Below are 21,168 nucleotides of genomic sequence, written 5' to 3'. Positions count from 1 at the left end.
TGAAAATATCTTGAGACAAATGAAAACAAAAATACAACATGAAATTTTATGAGATGCAGTAAAAGGAGTATTAAGAAGGGAGTTTATAATGATAAATGCCAACTTTCAAAAAGAAGAAAGCTTTTATATAAACACCCCAATTTTGTACCTCAAAAACTAGAAAAAGAACAAGCTAAACCCAAAGGCCCTGGCCTATGTGGCTCAGTTGGTTGGAGTGTTGTCCTGTAACCGAGAAGTATGGGGATCTATTCCCAGTCATGGCACGTACCAAGGTCATGGGGTTAATTCCCCACCATGGCACATAAATGTGTTTGTGGGTGAGATACCCATTCGGGATGCATATGGGAGGCAACTGATCAATGTTTCTCTCTCACGTCGATGTTTTCCTCTCTCTCCCTCTCCCTTCCTCTCTCTCTAAAAAGAAAAACAACTGAAAAAAAATCAACAAGACTAAGAGTTGGCTTTTTGAAAAGATAAAATTGACAAACCAATAGTTAGACTAAGAAAAGAGAAAATTAAATGAATAAAATCATAAAAAAAAGGAAACATTACAACTGATGCTACAGAAAAAAAGGATCTTTAGAGACTACTATGAACAAGTATACATTAAAAAAATTGTATAATGCAGATGAAACGGATAAATTTTTAGAAACATACAACCTACCAAGGCTGAATAAAGAAGAAATAGAATATCTGAATGAATCTAGAACTAATAAGGAGAGTGACTCAGTAATCAATAACCTCCAAACAAATAAAAGCCCAGGACCAGGATTTGGTAGTGAATTTTACCAAGCACTTAAAGAATTAATTCAAATCCTTCTCAGATTCTTCTAAAAAATTGAAGAGGAGGGAACACTTCCAAACTCATTTTATGAGGCCAACTCCACACAAACAAAGCAACTGTTAGGACTCATAATGGATTCAGTAAATATGAAAAAGAAATTAAGAAAACAATCTCATTTGCAACAGGGCCAAAAAAGATAAAATACTTGGATATAAACATAATTAAGGAAATGAAAGACTTGTACACTGAAAACTACAAAATATTTATGAAGGAAATTAAAGAAGGCACAAATAAGCAGAAAGACATCCTGTGTTACAGATTAGAAAACTTAATATTGTTAAAATGTCTGTACTTCTCAAGCAATCTACAGATTCAATACAATCCAATGGATTTTTTTTAAGGGAAGAAATAATTATAAATTTATATGGGCCTGGCCAGGCGTGGCTCAGCGGTTGAGCATCGGCCTAGGATCCAGGCGATCGGGGTTTTATTCCCAGTCAGGGCACATGCCCAGATTGCGGGCTCGATCAATGACTTTCTCATCATTGATGTTTCTATCTCTCTCCCTCTCCTTTCCTCTCTCTGAAATCAATAAAGATATATTTAAAAGAAAAAAAGAAAAATGTATATGGGTCCATGAAAACACCCAAATAACCAAAATAGTCCTAAGAAAGAAGAACAAATCTGAAGGCACCACATGTAATTTCGAATTACATAACAAAGTTAAAGTATTTAAAATAGCATGGTTCTAATGTAAAGACAGACATATAAGCCAAAGCAACAGAGTAGAGAGCCCAGAAATAAACTCACATATGTGTAACCAACTGATTTAGACAAAGGTGTTAAGACTACACAGTTGGGAAAGGATAGTCTCTCCAGCAAATGGGAAAACTGGATATCAACATACAAAAGAATAAGATTGAACCCTTACACCACACACCAGAAACAACTCAAAATGGATCAAAGGCTTACATATGTGACCTGAAACTATAAAACTTCTAGGATAAAACAGGAGAAAATATTCATGACATCATCTGGCAGTGGTTTGTTGGACCTGACAGCAAAAGCACAGACAACGAAATAAAAAATTGACAAGTGGGACTACATCCATCTAAAAAGCTTCTGCACAGGAAAGGAAACAACTAACAGTGAAAATGCAATCTATAGAATGGGAGAAGATATTTGCAAACCACGTACCCGATAAGGGGTTAACATGATAATATGGAAGGCACATTATATTTTGCAAGAGCAGAAACAAAAACAAATAAATAATAATCTGATTTTAAAATGGTCAAAGGACTTGAATAGACATTTCTTTAAAGAAGACATGCAAATGGCCTATAGTATATGAAAAGATGTTCAACGTTACTAATCATTAGGGAAATACAAATCAAAAGTACACAGTATCACCCTACACCTGTTAGAATGGCTAATATAAAAAAAACACACAAAAGATAACAAGTGTTGGTGAGGATATGCAGAAACTGGAACCCTTGTACATTGTTGGTGAGATTGTAATATGGTGCAGCCGCTACGGGAAATTACCTATCAGAGGTTACTTAAAAAATTAAAAATGATATGATCCAGCAATCTCACTTCTGGGTACTTATCCAAAACAAACAAAAGTCAGGATCTCAAAGTGACTTTTGCAGTCCATATTCATTACAGCATTATTTACAATAGCCAAGATCTGGAAACAATTTAATTGTTCATTGATCAATGAATGAATCAGGAACATGTGGTACGCGTATACAGTGGAATATTATTCAGCCTTAAAAAAAGAATGAAATCCTGGCATATGGATGAACCTTGAGAACACAATGCAAAGTGAAAAAGCCAGTCTAAAAGGACATATTTTGCATGGTACCACTTACATGAGTTATAGAAAACAGTCAAACACAATGAGGTAAAGAGTAGAATGGTAGTCGCCAGGGGTTGGGGGAAAGAAAAATAGCAGCTGTTACTCAATATGCATAAAGTTTCAATTATGCAAGATGATTAAGTTCTTCTGTACAACATTGTGCTAATAGTTAACAATACTGTATTGGACACTTAAAAATTTGTTAAGATATCTCATGGTAAGTTTTCTTACCACGAGGAAGGAAGGGAGGGAGGGAGGGAGGGAGGGAGGGAGGGAGGGAGGGAGGGAGGGAGGGAGGGAGGGAGGGAGGGAGGGAGGTTCAGTGAAATAATAAATGCAAAATGCTTAGAACAGTGTCTGGCACATAGTAAGAGTACAATTAATATTCTGTTTTCACCCAGTTATACTAGCCACAAACCAGAAACTAACATAGTCATCTCCTTTTTTCTCACTCATACTCCACCTAGCATCAAGTTCTGTTAGGTCTACCTCTTAAATATATGTTAAACATTCACTTCTTAGTCCCACCCCCTTACCTTTGTCTAGAGCAGTCATCGTTCATATGGATTTCTTTGTCAGTCTCTTAATTTTTCCCTACGTCTAATTTTGCTTATTTTCAGTGCATCCTACTTGCTGCATACAGAATATCCTAAACCAAGAGTTGGCAGACTATGGGCCACAGGCTGGTCACCTTTCTTGGAGCACAGCCATTCCCATTCATTTCGGTATTGCCCATGTCTGCGTTCCCACTACAACGGCAGAGCTGTGTACTTACAATAACGGTCCCCTGGCCTGTGAGCCTAAAATGGTCACTATGTCTCTCTTTAAAAAAAAAAAAATGTCTGTGGAGGGAGCCAGTCCTGAACTCAAATATGAGCATCACACTCCTGCTTAAAATACTGCACTGATTTTCAGTAACCATTAGGAAAAGTCCACACTTTAAAGTATTTTATGGCACCTCATACTCACCCCTGCCTGCTTCCTCAGCTTTGTCACTAACCACTGCCACCAAGCACCAACCATACTAACTGCCTTTCATTTCCTTAATATATCATTTTCTCTTCTACCTCCACATGGAAGCTCATGCTATTAGCTCCTCTCTGAAGATTTTTTGTCTTTGCCTGGATAACTCCTACTAATTCTTCAAGTCTAAACTTAATGTTACTTGCTTAAGGAAACATTCTCTGCCCCCACCATACGAGAGTGGGTAGCCCTATCTTTGTATTTCCTCTAAATCATGCCTACTGTTCTTTATTACATATTCCATAGCTAATTATATGAAAGTTCCATATCTAGCACAGTCACCATGATAACCCCACAATCTATGACAAAGTCTAGCACATAATAGGTCTATCGTAATAGGTATCATGGATAATTGTTTAATGAATGAAAAATCAAATACAGCATCATTCCAGAAATTTCCTTCAGCTATCTGCAAAATTAGCCTTGTTGTACCCTTGGCATGTGATTCTCCTGAGCCTCTTTGGTTGGCTGGATTCAGGGCTTTCCTCTGAGATGGGCTTTAATAGGCACTGGGAAAGGAAGGCATCCGATTCCCTGCACTGGAAACGTGGGCTGGCCTCAGAATGGACTGCTTTGATGGTTACATTGCTTTTATCTAAATGTAAGGAAAATTGGTAAATTTTATTAAAGCAGTGCTAAAAACATAAAAAACATACCAGACTACAATCTCACAGAAATTACCAAGATTATTTACCTAAATGTGATTCTTGCCTAAGATAATTAAAAGTGATGGAATGACATATTCTGAGCTGTGACTCTTAGGCCCTAGGTTGAAATAATACCATGGGAAGACTATGAGTTAATACATTAGTTAAGAATCAGGAAGCAGAGAGATCTAAAATTTATACTTACGTTAGATGCAGTTCATTTTTTTCTCCCTAAATGGTCACTTATTTGGTGGCTGAAACAGTGGTCTCTTGCCTCAAGAGTAGGATCCTCTTATGAAAGATCCAGGCATCATGCTCACTGCCCCTGAACATTTCCAAACTTTTATAAATAAAGCTTTTGCCTTAAAATTTGTATATATTATGTAGCAGTGATCACCCATATTAGTGGTTGAGTTTTATTGATTTATTTGTTTGTTTGTTTTGCAATGCAGGATCCTAAATGAAAAAATACCTTTGTTTCAATAGCTATTTTTTATGATGGCTTTTTATGTGCTTTCTTAGAGAAAAGTTATAAAACTTGGTTCTTTCAGTTTCTCTCCAACATACACAATGTTTCCTTTTTTGTGCAAGTCACAGAGGAGCCATAACTGTATATATTTTCACATAGATGTAAAATTCATATCTCACTTGTGACTTATGCAAGGAAAATAGGAAGCTCCATTAGACAGACCTACAATTTGTGTATGAATGGTGATTTGCAATTTGGGAGAACTTTCCTCTGAAATCATTAAATCTTTACAGCTAAGCATTCCTTCTGCCTTGACAGATCCTACACATTACCTTATTATGTGTATAAAAATGGTCTTTAAAAAATACCTTTAATGACTTCAACAATCGCCAGAGTTCATCCAACACTTATCTTACTTTCTAGAACTGCATTTGGAGGCACTTTTTATCCTGTCACTCCAACAGCACGTAACAAAAAGCTCGTGTCAGAATTTCAATGCGGCTTCATAAAGGCTTTTACTGTCATTAACAGATATTTTTGAGCTAAATGAATAGTACCATTCTCAGTGTAACATTAGCTACAAAAAAAGCTTCTTTATCTCCTGCAAGTTGCATTGCTTATTCTACATGAAAATCAAATGTGTAGTTGCACAAATATAATTTCAACAGATAAAGAAAAATATAACTACTCTGCCTTACTGTCAAAGCTGACATTTCTACTCTTAAAATCAGGCCTTTCTTTAAGCAACAATCCCAATTTTAGGTTGTTACTGAAAAAAAATGACTTTAAACAAATTAAGCAATTTAAAATCTTATTATAATCTCAATTTTTTTTAAAGTCCCACTTGCAAAAAAAAAAAAAAAAAAGAATCATCCTTGATTACAAGCACATCATTTGAAAACAGCAGAAATTATTATTTGCCTTAAGTTGTCATGAACATCAATGAACAGGGGATACCAACAATGCCTGTAAAAAGTTAGCAGTGCGGCAGGCTCGGGATCCCTGTTTCACTTAACGCTGAGCTGCGTGCATCACTGCGGGTGGAAAAGTCTCAAATATGCTTTCAGCCCGCCACCAACGCTTTTCAAAAATCCCACACTCCAGAGCTCCTACCAGCTTATGAGAGGCAAACATTTTAAGATACTAATCTTGAGGATAGAAGAAAGAATCAAAGGAAGTAAACCGTGTTAAAACTTTTACATTTTGAAGATATCTCTCTGTGTTTGAAGAGAAAATAGGCACCTTCCATAAGCTTGCCAGCAGTTCCCTGCACACGTCATGCACGTAGCACCCAGCTGTGCGAAGTGCCACGAATCTATTGTGCTCTCTCGTATATCCTGTGTCCCTGCAAGTGGACTTGACTGCCGGTGACATACTTTTACCGCCAGGATAAATTCCCCTCCCCTCTTCCGGGCGGCATTCCCCACCTCCCAGGCCCATAGAAACAGGTTTCTTGACTATGTTCTATTAACAGTGACTCCTTTCTGTAGGTGAACCATTTGGACCATTTTCTTTCTTTCTAATTGTCATAAGTTCATTAAGGCATTATAACATTAATTGTATTGATCTTCACTTCCAGTATGGTTCTAACACTCAGCGATGACTCAGAAAAGTTTGTAAAGGGATTGAATGTGATCTGACACTGTTCACCCTGTTACTTGACTATAATCGCTCTTCCTACTAAAGTTCTCGTGATTATTTCCCTTGTTGGGTCTCCTTTCTTCTTAGGCCATCAACATGGAATTCTGTGTCCCTGCTCCCAGAAGTGTTTTCTCCTGCTCCCTGCATGGTTATCCTGGGTCTACTCATCCCGTCCCTCAGCCTTGCCTTCCCTATTACAGTGTATTTCCTATTTGTACTGGGTTTCTTTCCCTGGCAGATTGTATGAGGGGATACGTAGCAATTAAGATTTTATTACAGTGAAATAAAGTAGTTTAAAATGGTTTGAGCAGGAGTCAGGAAATCGATGGCTATATCACTGAAAATTAAGATATTAAACATTTTGGAAAGCAAAAAATAGCAATTTTAACTTTGGCCTTGACTATTTGAGGTAATGTGTTCTTAAGTAAATAATTCAGAGTCTGCTGTAATTCAACTTAGTACATCCCAAAACACAAACTAAGGTGGAAACGATGGAATGATTAGAGACAGAAGGAAAAAAAGCCATGCAAAATAGGTGTTTAGTTCAGTAATTTTGTATTTTACTAAGGGGAAAGTATAAAAATCTAGATGTAAGAAAGAAATACCAAGAAGTGATTATTCTCATACGAAAGTCTTAGAATGTCTTTCAAATGGGACTTCTCCACTGCATTAAACTCTTTATGTGTAGATTAAATAACTGGAGGGGAACATAGGATTAAGAAACTTAATGTAAAGTGTCAATCATTTGCCCTCTAAGATAGAACTGAAAACCACTGTTACTATGTAGGTCAGTGAGAAAATATGAATGATTTTACATAAATTCCTTTAGATATACATATTTATTTAAAAAGCAGAGCTCCACTAGAGATGCCATTCCATAAGCAAATAATGAATATAAAACCCGATGATGATAAAATAAATATAAAATAAAAGTAGATCTTAAAATAAGGCTTATTTATCCATCCAAATTTACATTTGGGAAAAGATGATAATTATCTCTGATAATACATGATTGAGGAATAAAAACATCAAGCATTTTTGGTCTGTTTCATTTTTAACGTAATATGCAATTAATACAAAAGAACCCAGCAACCAATTTAAGAACCAAAACAGTAGCAAGAGTGACATTAATTTGCAATCAGTTTTGTGGCCTTCACCAATGCCGCCTGCCTATTTTCCCCCAGGAGGAACAAACAGCCTGAACTATGTGGTTCATCTTAACAAAATTATCTTATGACATAGAGATATATCTCTAAAATTATATTATTTTTGCTTGGCTTTGAACGTTGCTAACATCATATTATAACATATTTAGTCATTTGTGACTTACTTTTGCTCCCTCAACCTTTGTTTCTAAGATTTTTCCATGGTGTGGAAGGTAGATGAGTTTATTTGTTTTACCTAATCGATACGAATCTAATTCGTAAATACATAAAACATATTTATATCCATTCTTTCATTAATGGGATTTTATTGTGACCAGACTTATTTTTTTCTCTATTAAAACAACTTTTAACTTCTACGACCAAGCCTGGTAGGATAATTGGAATCATACTAGTCATCAACCCTAAATAAATAAAAACTTGAACAAAATGTACGGAACAATCATTTTATTTATCGGATAACAGACAGTGCAGAACGTAACCCCTCGGAGGATGAAAGCGAACAAGGTGAATTTGACCATCGGGACAGTTTCTGCCAGGAGCATCCACTGCAGACGGGCCCAGGGAGGTGGAGCCCAAGGAGAGCAGGACAGTCCCTGAGCCCAAAAGACAGAGGAGGAACAGCTAGCAGGCTGAGGTGACAGACACTTACAGGCAGGGTAGGAGAAAGGGGAGCTCCGCAGAGGGTGACGTCCTGAAATCCGCAGGGGGACTTCATTCAGTGTATGACCAAAGAGTACGCTGTGAGTGCGAAGTGTAAGACTTCACGCCGTGGGCAGTGCTGCTGGGGAAGGAAAAACACCAGGGAGCTTAAAAATACTGGGGATTGCATCGAGTCAGAACAAATTCAAACTCCAAACCATAAGAGTGATGAAACCTTATTGAACAAATGGGTCTTTTACTAGAGACCCTTGAAAAGTCCAGGCCTTAAGACTAAGGTTAAACTAGTCCTAAAATAAAGGCTCTTCTGAATGCACCCTGACAAAGGTTACAGACAAGCCTCTCAAGGATTAAGCTGAACTACGAGTAAATGTCACTTCTATGTGTTATTCCTAAAGAATAAATCACAGAGATGTTCAAAAACACACATGGTCTTTATCATATTATCATTTGTGATAGTGAACGTTGCTACTGTTCCTGTAAGGAAAATTAGTGGGGAAATATCCTATCCTTAGTAATTATGATCTTTGGTAGACTGTTAAAAGAGATGCAAGCAGTATACACAAAGCACTTTGTTATTTAAAAGAAAAAAAATCCCAGCAGACTACACAAATAAGGAAAGACTGCTGAAGAGGAGGCATTTAGGACAGGTCTCAAAGGATCAGCACGATTTTAACGGATATGATTGGAAACACACAGAGGTGTGTTTCTGGGTCAGAAAATATGGAAGGAAGTAATGAGAAATCAAACTGAAAAAGTAGAGTAGGTCCAGACCATAAAGGGGATTAAATATAGATAGCAATAAATAAATCAACAGAACAGAACTGAGAAGCCTGAAACAGACTCAAAGTATGTGAGAACCAATTATATGACAAAGACAACATTCCAAATATTCTGGGAAAGGGAGTTTTAACGACGCTGAAATAATTAGTTGCATTCCCTGTCTCACACCGAAAACATGAATATAGTCAGAAGGATTAAAGATCTAACTGTTTTAAAGTAATTTTATAATATTATTAGGAATAAGGCAGAAAATATAGACACAAGCTTGGGTTTACAGATAATTTTATAAACAAACAAAAATTCAGAAGTCATGAAGAAAACTACAGATATGTTTGTTTCTTCCAAAAATGTTTATTAACTTGTGTCACAAAAATTTTCTGAGAAACAAAGTCTTAATGGTTCTAATAATACACAAAGCATCCTAAGAAATTAATTTAAACAATGCAAACAGGGAAATGGAAAAATGAAAGAAAAATTAGAAAAGTAACATAAAAGCAAACGTTTCAGAAACCCACATGCAAATGGCCAATAAATTTCAAAAAGATGTTCAACCTTCTTAGAGTTCAGAGAAATATTAAAGTATCAAATGCCATTTGTTACCTTTCAATACTGACAAAAATTAAACAGATTAATCACATAAAATAGTGGCAAGGATATGGAGAAACAGTCTCATATATTACTGATAGGTGTGGAAACTGCCACTATATTATTGAAAAACAATCTCGCAGTACTTATTAAAATGAAAAATGCACATGCCCTTTGATCCATCAATTCCTCTTTTGTGAATGTCTGCTGCAGAAAATAAAAGCAATAGTACATGATATATGTGCAATGTTGTTTGTAGTAATATTGTTTCTTAGTGGCAAAAAACACAACAGCACTGGGACTTTGCTGAATGTTTACCTACTAGTTTAACTATAGGCGATGGTTGGTTAAATTCTGATACATCTATACAATGAAATAATATGCAGCTGTTAACCAGAATAAGCCATGAGTTAATCTTTGGTTTTATCTTTTAATAATAATAAATATCAAGTATATGAGTTACGTTTTTAAACAAAACAAGAATAACTCATCCTATGAGTATATAAATGCATCACTGAGACAAGGTGAGAGATTACATGCAAACTGTATTTGTTGTTGCAGAAGGAAGATATTTGCAGAAGTGGGGGCCAAAAGAGTTCTTAATTCACTTAGCTCGTGACTCTTGCTCAATTCCTTGCTATAAGTATTTATTGCTTTGTAATTTTACCAAATTACTGTTACCATTTAAACAATCTTACAAAGTTTCCAAAAATAAAGTATAATGTATTAACATGTATAAATATTGTCTATGAATTGCTTTCCTGAAATATGAAAGGAAACTATCTTCCTTGTAATCTAACTACTTATCAGACAATCCGCATGGAAAGTGAAGTATATCAACCAGCACATAGTCCTTAATTGTGATGACACTTTATAGCACTCAGCCTATTAAGTGCTTAAATTACCAGATAACAGAATCTATGTTCCTAATAGTGGAAAGTATATTAATGATATTTTTGTTCCTTATTGTAGCCCAGTTCCAACAATCACGTGGATGAAGGTTAATGGTTATATTCCTAGTAAGGCACGTCTGCGGAAGTCTCAGGCAGTGCTGGAAATACCCAACGTGCAGCTGGATGATGCAGGCATATATGAGTGCAGAGCTGAAAACTCGCGTGGAAAAAATTCCTTTCGTGGACAATTACAAGTATACAGTAAGTGTTCTCAGCAAAGCATGATGCTAGAGTCCCAAGAGTCAAACTGAAAATGCACATTACTTTGAACTAAATAGTGTTTTTATTTTTTTAATTATCTTTACCATTGAAAGTATTACAGATGTCCCTTTTCCCCCAGTGACCCCCTCCTTCCTGCACTGCGCCCCCCCACCCCAAGGCCTTCAACGCACTATTCTCTATGTCCATGGGTTATGCATATATGTATAGAAGTTCTTTGGTTAATCTCTCCCTCCCTCTAAGCTTCCCTCTGAGATTCCTCAGTCTGTTCCATGCTTCTATGTCTCTGGATCTATTTTGTTCGTCCATTTACTTTTAAACACATAAAAACCAAGTTATAATTTATAATAATACTTATTTGGTATGATAAGGCATCGTACAAAATTACCCTACATAGAGAAATACTTTAAATTAAAAATGGAGAATTATCAGGTTCTTTTACAGCGTAGACACTTGATATTTTTAAAAGTGAGATGTTTTCCTGGCACCAAAACCATCCTCTGGATAAATTAAGAATCTTTATTAACTTATTTTTGCCCTTGGCCTGAATCAGGAGTCACAGTCCATTGCCCATAAACCAAATCTTGCTCAGCTGTCTTTTTTTTTTTTTATAAATAAAATTTAACTGGAACACAGCCACACTCATTTGTTTACATATTATATATGTCAGGTTTGCATTATTATAATAGATTTGAGAATGGGACACAGACCAGATAACACAAAGTCTAAAATATCTGCTATCTGGTCCTTTATAAAAAAACTTTGCCTACCCGACTTAAATTCATACATTTGTATCATAACTAGCCTTTATAGCCTGCAAGTGTTTATATTGTTCAAAACTGCCAAAGGGCCAACCAGGTTGCATGTAAGAATTGGGAAAAGCTATTTAAAAAATATCTACAATCTCCTCTTTATGTCTTAGGATCACAAATTGTATCTGTTTTTCATATTTTTTATAATACACATGACACATAATGGGTAAATGATATTATTCTTATGTCCCAGGTGAGGACACTAAAAAAGAGAGCAATACAATAATCCAGGACATTGATATAAGCCAATACAGATGCTTATGATAGGAAACTGCCCAAATTGCATATTTAGCTGAATCTGCCAAGCAACTATGACTGTCATTGTATCTCAAGATCGGTTAGCCTAAAAAGCTTAATATTCTTCACAGGGACTCTTAAAGAGTATTTTGAAATATTAATATCTGAATTCAATCTGTTTTCTTTCTTTATCTCTACCAACACCTTTAGGAATTCAGTACTCCAACCAAATTGACTATGCACATTTTATTTATTCATTCACTGATCCCATCAACGTTTATTAAGTGCCTATTACTGCTCTATATGCTAGCAACAGAGCTTTGAAGAAACTCATGGTCCACTGGACTAGATGAAATGCAAACCCGCATTAGAGCAGAGCCCACTATCTGCTGTGATAAAGGCATGTGCGGAGGATTATGGAGCACTGGAATTTAGGGAAAGCTTCGATTTGTACCTTAAAGGCTAAACAGGGGAAAGCATCTTAGAAGTGAGAAACATGAAGTAATTTAGAAGTTTGTAAGATTGAAGTACTATCACTGATTTGGTTGTTTTTAGGAAATGGGATATTATATTTGGACGAAATCTTTACAGATAAAAATCTGATACCTAAAGACAAGTGTTCAGACAGTATTTTGCTACTCAAAACCACACACACACACAGAAAAAAATGCAGTGAGTGCCTGTTACTCTTAAGGCTATTTGGGAAAAGTCCAAAATCTGCATTATGAAGAATGGCCTACACCTAAATAAGAATTAGATTTATAGTCTGGGACAGAAGCTCCTCTAGAGCACTACGCTACTTGCTCCTGTCCCCACTCCAGCTACTTGATTCATAGTCAGCCGCAAATACTGCTAGAAAAAAAGGAGAAACAATTGCTTTCACTCAGTGTTACTGGTGTGCTAAGAAACAAGTCTGGGCTCTCCTTGTCACGCACAGTTAGATGTGCTCTGCAGGCCAGCTGGGTGCAAGACAAACCTGCCAGAGCAAGCCTCCCTTTGAATATAAAATAATTCAGATGGTTGACTAGAAAGAGAAACTGGGCTAACTAGCTACTTTGGCATGTATTTCTGACGCTGGGGAAGGTGTCTTAGAAGAATGAGGTCTTTGGATGTAGCCCGTGTGTGGGGTGGTTTCCCGTCCTGCCCTGGTCTGTTTGCCCTGGGTGCCTACTGCACAGGGACATTCATCAACAGTGACCTATTTCACGTCCAGAAGTACCTTGGTTATTACGTGTTCACCCAACTTTTTAAATTGTTGTGTTTGACATGAGGGCTTTTTCTTTTCACCCATTAAACTCTCTAAAATGTAAAAAAAAATATTGGCTAACATTTCCACCTGACGGCAGTTGATAGATAGCACGATGCACAAAGCTTCCACTGAATTCATGGTTCATCTTTATAATCTCCTCTCAAAATGCATTTCTGTTGAAAGCTCTGTAACCTGAACTTGGCGTGTTGTAAGAAATGGAGGCTGGCACTTTCTATCTAAACGGTCAATATCCACGCGATACTGAAAACAGTCTTTCCTGTGGTTCACTTTCTTTTTGAAAGTGTGATTATGGGCGTGTTTTACGTTTTCAGTTGTTAGATTCAAAATATGAACCAAGGTTCTCAGGTAAACTTTCTGGTCTCTTTTTTTTTTTTTGTCAAATTGTTAAAAATGAGAACTAATAAATTTAGGCCACATATTTTATCGTTTATAATTCAGAATCTGTATTTTAAACATACTCCAAATAATACAACATAAGTAAAGAGGTTCATGATAGTTACATAAAATTTAAGGTAAGTTTACATGTCTAATGTTATATAAATACATTTTAAAATAATACTCATAAAAGAAAAAATAAACTAGCAAAACAATTAAAACAAAATTTTGGTAATAATTGGAACCTTGGAATAAACTGCATATTTATTCTATTGAATATGCCTTTTTTTATAACATAGTTTTATGAGTAATTTTTTTCCTGTAGTTTCCAATGATTAGTGAAAAAGACTTTGTTTTAACCAGTCACACACAATTTTTAGTCTTTATTTCCATCCAGTATAAGTGGAATCTTGCTTCAGAAAGTTCTCAATAAAAATGGGGGGGAAAAGACAGAAAACAAAGGAAAGAAGGAAGGCAGGAAGGAAGTGCAATTTCAAGCAGTTTTACACATAAGGAGATCTCATAATAGGAGGTATTTTGTGTACAGAAGAACTTTATTATATAAAGATATGCAATCTATGAGTTTAAGTGTATGTCATGTACCCCACCAACTGACAATTTGTCACCTTGCAGAGCAGGGGAACTGTCACTGTGGTTGCTGAATAGTTTATACTTACTATTTAGATTAGAAATATGTCAGTATTAAAATATACCTGTAACCAAGATGCTTAAAGAAAATTACATTGCATTGTACTAAAGATTCAATAAGTTTTTTTTTATTTTCAGTGTGGTGTATTATACTTTTTTGTGTGTGTTTTTTTTTATGTTTGTAAAATCTCTGGACAGTATCTTTATAAGTTTTAATGGCTTCCAGTGTCTGCAATTTGATTACATATAAGCTTTTTCAAGACAAAGACTATTTTTTTCTTTTGTTATTTTTCCTGTTTTCCATCACTAAGCATACACTCAGCACACAGTAGATGATTTTTATTATGGATCTATGCTTATTATAAAGATTAATGCTTAGATATGTGCAGCATTCTTCAAGGTACTCTGTACAGAACAGATGAGAGTCAGGGGATTAGAGAGCTAATGGAGGTAATTAAGGTAAAGCATGTGAAGACTTCAGGCTTCATCCATGGTGGGTGGGCGTAACAGTTTCCACTTTGGCAGAAGACAGGATATTCACGGGCCTATGAACTACAACTATGTAAATACCTAATGGAATTTTGTTTTTGTTTACTGATTTTAAAAGATGGTTTTCATAGCTATCATCCATTCTAGTATTTCTGAACCTTTAATGGATGCTTGGTTTATTAGACCTTACGTGAAACTGTCTAAATAGTGCGTTTTGTGAATAGACTGTCTCTGGATTCCTAGGCCCCAAATGTGTTCATGGGCTTGTATTTCAGCAACACACAGAATTGGTGGAGTCTTTCCCTGAGGCCAAGGATAACATCCTAGTTGTTAAAATGGAAATAAGGTTGAATTGGTAAATTAAAAAAAGAACCGATGAAGGGAACAAATAGTTGCCAAGAGCTGATGTTTTAGACACTCCTGTACTACTAAGTACTCTACATAATATTAACCCAAATAACCCTTGGGAATTAGAATTCCTGCTTGAAAGATTGGGAAACAAAGGCCTGGAGAGGCTAAGGAGCTAATCACTGAAAGTCCCATTAATAAGAGGCAGTAGAACCAGGTTCCAACTTAGAATGAGCAATGACACCAGAAATCAACCCCAAGTACAGGAGAAATCCTGAGGACCTGAGTTAAGACGGGGGCTGAGAATGGGATGAAAAATAGTTCACTCCTGTTTACTCACCTCTCATTGTCAGGGAAAACGATTCGATGCATTGCCCGTTTCATTAGATCTCATTCTCTACTTTTCTTTTCTTCCAAATTGTGTTTTTTTTATAGTAGGCATGATTTTTAAAGGTGTCTTAGCTATTAAAATATATTCAAGATTTACCACAGGAAAGAATGTAACATTGAAGATTTCTGATAAATAATTTCTTCCATAAAGTATATGTTTCCAATCCTATTTCTTCGGAGAAAATCTCTCACCTTGAGTTCTGTTGTTATGAAAATGATACCATATGTGATCATAGTTGATAGAAAATGAAGTTCAAGTTATTGCATGAGCAATGAATTAAGGGGAGGAAGTAAAAATATGTTTTATACTCAGTCATCATTGTAGCTCACTGAAATAGGAATTATCTGTAACTTACAGATGAGGCTAATTAAAGTTAAATAACATTCCTGGTCACATATTAGAGCAAGGGCATGGTAGCACTGGGATTTGAACCTATATTTACCCCCAATTTTAATCTTTCCAATATACCATGTTACCTCTCACTGGCCCACAGCTGAGAATCCTAATACTGAAAATGATCTATGTGGATAAAATAGGTTGACTCCTCAACCCTTGAGTACAGGAGCAACAAAGAAGGCCAATAAAAATCAGCATTTATCAACAGATTTTCAGAATTTCTAAAGACAGGAGATAATAAGCACTATTTTCTTCACACACATCTGCTTTGTGTTTTAAAAAATGTAACCTAGAGACTGATCTGAAGCTCAAACTACATCAATAGTTGTGAATATACAGTGTATCTGGTGAGAGTGCCACATGTCTCTTAAATTGTTGACACCCTAAAATAGGTGGCTTGACAAAAGCTACATGAAAGAAGTTACTAGCCTGTTTATTTTTTTAGTTCTGGGGGCAGTGTAATAGGCGATTTTTATTGGTAGAACTGAGGGTAGAGTGAATTTGAATACTATTTTAATTGCATTTCTGTATCATCCACTGAATTTGGAAATGACAGCAAACAGATATTGCAGCGTTTATCTTTGCATTCTCAGTGCAAAGCGTTGCACCAATAGTGGTGTCCAATAAATATTTGAAGAAGAAAGGAAAGTAGGAATTATTTCTTTTTCATTTAATTGATCACTTGTTAATGACAAATTCATTTTGGAATCAAGACTCTAAATTAGGCCAAATATTATTTTCTTTTCTAGTGTTCCTTTTCCAGAAGACCAGTTTTTAATTGATATTTTTTTCTTTCCAAATTTTTCATTCTAGTAACTTTTAAAGATTTTTTTCAATTTTTTTTCACTCCCACAAGCTGCATATCCCATTTCTAGTTGTAGTACATTCAGTCGCATATCAAATATAACGAATGTCCTGTAATCAACTATCATATGTGGGTCAGTGCTGTGTCTAAAGTAAATATACATGTCATGTCAGCTGTGCTCTTGACAATCGCGCTATCTAGCTGGGGTGTCAAATCATAATTTAAAATTTCAGTGAGCTACAAAAACCAAAATTCCTATTTAGAGACAGATTTGAAGGTAAACACACTAGGTATGTAGCCAATACTTCCAATTAATTTTTTAATATTTCAAATGAGACAAGAGAAATACCTGACTTTGAAAGTGGTTTCTGTCCCTTACTGTGTGACCTTGGTAAATTTCCTTAACTTCTCTGAGCCAAAATTTCCTGACTCATAAAATATGCTTATTTTCAGGATCAAGACTGCAGGGACTTATTGATATGAGCTCAATGACTAGGACTAGAATTCAATGCTCTTTCTTCTTTCTCGACTGGCTTAGGCTTTAAATATCTGTTGTTCTTTTAGACACACTACTCTGATATCCATGTGTGGTTTCCCTCAGCACATCTTTCCTTTCTTGTACTATCCTTTCCTGTGGCATTGGCTCCACACCTCCTCTACCACAGTATAAACTTCTTAACTGCAGGAAATAGGTGTCCTGTGTCCCTAATAACCTGTAAGATTGAGCAAGGGCTAAATAACACGAGGTGAATGGATCCATGATCAAAGTCCTCACTAGCACGAAGTGAAACACTTTATAGGTTAATGCCAAAAAGGTTTCTAGAGGGAAATAACTGAGTTCAATATTATTTTCATATTTATTTCTTCACTTGTTTCAAACAGAATATCTGTGGACAAAGAGTTACTTGTTTTTTCCAATATTTTTATTTTTAAATATCAACCATTGGAGGAAAGACACTTTACCTGTATCTTACAGATTCTATTCAATTACAACATTATGGCTTATTTCCTTTTTTTAGATTATAAGGTGTATTTTTAACAACTATCCAATATATTATTTAAACTTCGATCGCATCAAATGAAATACATCTGTACACTCCCACTGTAAGAGAACTACATCATATACACAGGAAAAGACACAGGGACCATGCAATACTTTCATGCCAGAATCCAAGATACTAAGCAGCAGGGAGGTACAGTGACACTGAACGCTGAGGTGAAGTAGAGAGTCAGTAAGGCAAGGAGAGCAGAAAATTCAAGATGTGCCTAGAAAGCACCAGTCCTTGAAAGTCTCAGGTCATTTCCAGAAAAACAAAGTTCGTGCATTTCCGCTGAGGCAGGAATCAGTTTCATAGTGTGGCCTGGACCCATCTGCAGGTGAGACTGAAAGTTACCTAGGTTAATCCAGTTAGGCTCAGACTCAAGATTTCTAAAAACAGATTGAGGATAAACAAACTAAGAAGGCATGCTCCCCAAGGCTGAATTCAGCGCAATCAGTCCTTCATTCTGACGCTTCGTTTTTAACTGGACCGTTCTTCCACATTTGTTTTGCAAACAACTATGTTGCAAATCATCTCCTGGCTGCAAGTAAATGCAGTTGTTCCTATGGAAAATAATACAGTAATAAACAAATAATAATGCAAAAATAAACTGTTTCATGTCCGTACGCCGACTCTTGCCCACCCCTGTATATGACAAAATCGTAATGAAAAGAGTATTGAATCCCAATCTAGAAAAGAAGTCTAAGTGGCTGTGGCACAATTCTTCTGTTTTATTTCTAATGAATTATTAAGTACAGCGATCTTTTCTTTTTTTAATCAGATCTTAAACCTATATTAAGCCTTAGAGCAGTGGAAACGAGCTTTTCATAAAGCAAGCAGCCTGTGCTGACTTCCAGCGTTAGAAACCCCTCTGAACACAGCAGCGCAGAGAGGGGCAGAGACCGCGCCCCGTCCCGAGCGGGCAGAACTGGAGGGAGTGGGTGCGGAGGCGCGATAAACGGGAAACGGGCCGCGGGGCTGCTTGTTTTTCTAAGTCACTCGGAAAAACGAACTTCTATGCTAAAGAAAGAGCCCCCCCGCCAATGCCCGGGCCCCAGCGCCGCGCGGCTCAGCGGGGCGCACGGCGCGGCCGCGCTCAGGGTCCCCACGCGCGCGTCTGGGCGCGTGAGCCGGCCGGCGGCGTCCCCGGCACGCACCCGGCAAGACGCCCGCAGCCTGGGCAAACCCTGCTGGCTCGTCTGCCCCGATTCTGCAGAGAGCCGGGGTGGAGACCATGGAAGGACACTTGGAGACTGAATACAAACGCTGGGGCTGGGCTGGGGGAGGCATTTCAGCCCCCAGCTCCGAAAACTGCCTCTCTAGACCACGGTTTACTTGCCAGCCAGCGGCAAACCCCGCGCGGAAAGCGGGGGATGAGCCCTTCCCGCCCCCGCGGGCATCCTCTCGGCCGGGCCGAGCTCCAGCTCCGCCGCCGCCTCCGCGAAGTCGCCCGGGCGCCGCGCAGCGCAGGGGCGGGGACCTCGGGCGGACGCGCGCGCGCCCGGCAGTCTCGTCTTTCTTGATCAAGGAGTTTTTCTCTGCTGTAAACTGGAAAGCTTGAATATATAATATATGTGAAGAATGCTGATAAATATAGAAAAAAATTTTACATCAAGTAAATTTTGAATTTACAAATTAATTTTCAGAAGCCATCCAGATATTATTAGGGGAAAAAACCCAAAAAACTAACAGACGTATCCAGTAAGTGGACGTGCTGCATTGCTTCAACCTGGGCTAACACTGTATCTGACTTCCTGCGAAACAGGTTCTGGAGACACACACAAGATACATCTGTAATACTATCAACAGTAAAAAAAAAATTTAAAAAAAATTTTAAAAAAATCCATATATCGCTAAGAGAAATGTCAAAAACAGATATGCTAAGCTTATAAAAGTGTTTTCGATGAGCAAAATATCACTGCTTGTATATGTATACACATATATATGAAGTGAGAGTCCTGTGTGTAATAAAATGTTGTATTTCTTCCCAACACCTAAACTGGTAAAAATTTTAATGCAATTAATACGTCCATATACATTGTGAGCTTGGTTAAGTGTTTGAGAAATGAAATCACCCTGTTTACATGCTTACAACTCTTGCAGCTTACCCACACTGGGTGGAGAAGCTGAATGACACCCAGCTAGACAGTGGAAGCCCTCTCCGATGGGAATGTAAGGCTACTGGGAAGCCCAGGCCCACCTACCGCTGGCTGAAGAATGGAGCACCCCTCCTCACTCAGGTACTTTTGGTAACTACTATATTGACCTGTCCCGGTGTACTTTCAGCAGGATTTCAAACAGGACAAACTATACTCTTTTCTTCTTATTGAAATACATTTTTTACTTATGCCTTATAATATATTTGGAGTGAGAAATACAACAAATATATAAATACTTTTTATTTTTATAATTTTTTTAATTGATTTTTTAAAAAAAATTTTTTTTTTTTTGAGAGAGAGACCAATTTGTTGTTCCACTTATTTATGCATTCATTGGTTGCTTCTTGTATGTGCCCTGACGGGATGGAACCGGCAACCTTGGGGTATCAAGATGACGCTCTAACCAATGAGTTACCCAGCCAGGGCAACAATTTTTATTTTAATTACATTACTTTTAAAAATAATGCATTGCTTCTTTAAATTTTATTAAATCCTATAAGTTCATAGGAAAATATCAATGATTATCATAGACTCATTGCCATTTCTAGCTGATGTTTAGATGCCATCTTGCTTATTACTGTCACTGCAGATGCTGGAGATAACCCCAAGCAGTAAAGAGACTTGCCCAAGATCATATATCTAGTAAGGGATGAGACTGGAACAGAATCCTTGTCTTCTGTGTCCTGGGCAGGTTCTTTCTGGGGCATCCTGTTAGCCATAGACTGAAATATCTTCTTAGTAAATCTACTACATATTTATAAAACAACTTAATATGTACTAGATTTGAAAACATATCAACTACTATTTAATTTCAGAATAATAGTAATAATTTTAGCTAACTCTTTCCCTTATTGGTGGCCTTTGCAGGAAAGAGGGCAGGGGGGAATAGCTCACTATTTATGGAGGGAGGTGTATAAAGTTGAAATCCTGAACACGGGTTCTGCTCAGGGACCCCTTGTCTGGCATTTACCTCTTTGGGCTTCAGTTTGCTGCTTTGTAGAATGAAGAGATTAGATCAGATCATCCCTACAGTCCCATCCAGCTCCAACATTCCCTTATTCTAAAACCAGTTAGGCCAACACAAACACAATTACACAAAAAGGCAGACCAGTAGAGCTGTTCAAAAGAACTGCAAAGCTGTTAAAAAAAAATAATAGAAAAGAAAACAGTGAGGGAGTGGGAACCCCGAGGCACTGACTCATTGCCTCTTTCTAGTTCTCCCAGGGATGCCAGATAAACCTTAAGGAGGGACTATGCTGGTCATATTTTGTACCACCAGCACCCAAGTAAGTTCCATAACTTCCACTGGCAGATCATACAGCTGCAAAGTGAATGGGTTTATTCTGAACGTGGTGGCAAGTTACTTGGCATCTCTGTTGATAGATAAAGCACTGCTCGCTAGCATTTTAA

The 21,168-nt window shown here is 37.1% G+C and overlaps 1 protein-coding gene across 1 annotated transcript in view; it reads left to right on the top strand.

The window, feature by feature from the left end:
- CNTN5 (contactin 5) overlaps window positions 1-21,168 on the top strand; it is a 964,763-nt gene that overhangs the window by 724,762 nt on the left and 218,833 nt on the right. Inside the window, exons 10-11 of the mRNA XM_087821593.1 lie at window positions 10,589-10,770; window positions 19,703-19,839. Of these exons, the coding sequence (XP_087677719.1) occupies window positions 10,589-10,770; window positions 19,703-19,839 (319 nt within the window). The remainder of the gene's footprint in view (window positions 1-10,588; window positions 10,771-19,702; window positions 19,840-21,168) is intronic.

Source organism: Miniopterus natalensis, chromosome 11, assembly GCF_054644295.1.
Source record: "Miniopterus natalensis isolate mMinNat1 chromosome 11, mMinNat1.hap1, whole genome shotgun sequence".
Classification (NCBI taxonomy): Eukaryota; Metazoa; Chordata; class Mammalia; order Chiroptera; family Miniopteridae; genus Miniopterus; species Miniopterus natalensis.
The sequence above is the reverse complement of the archived record's forward strand: the minus strand, read 5'-3'. Positions and strand labels throughout refer to the sequence as shown.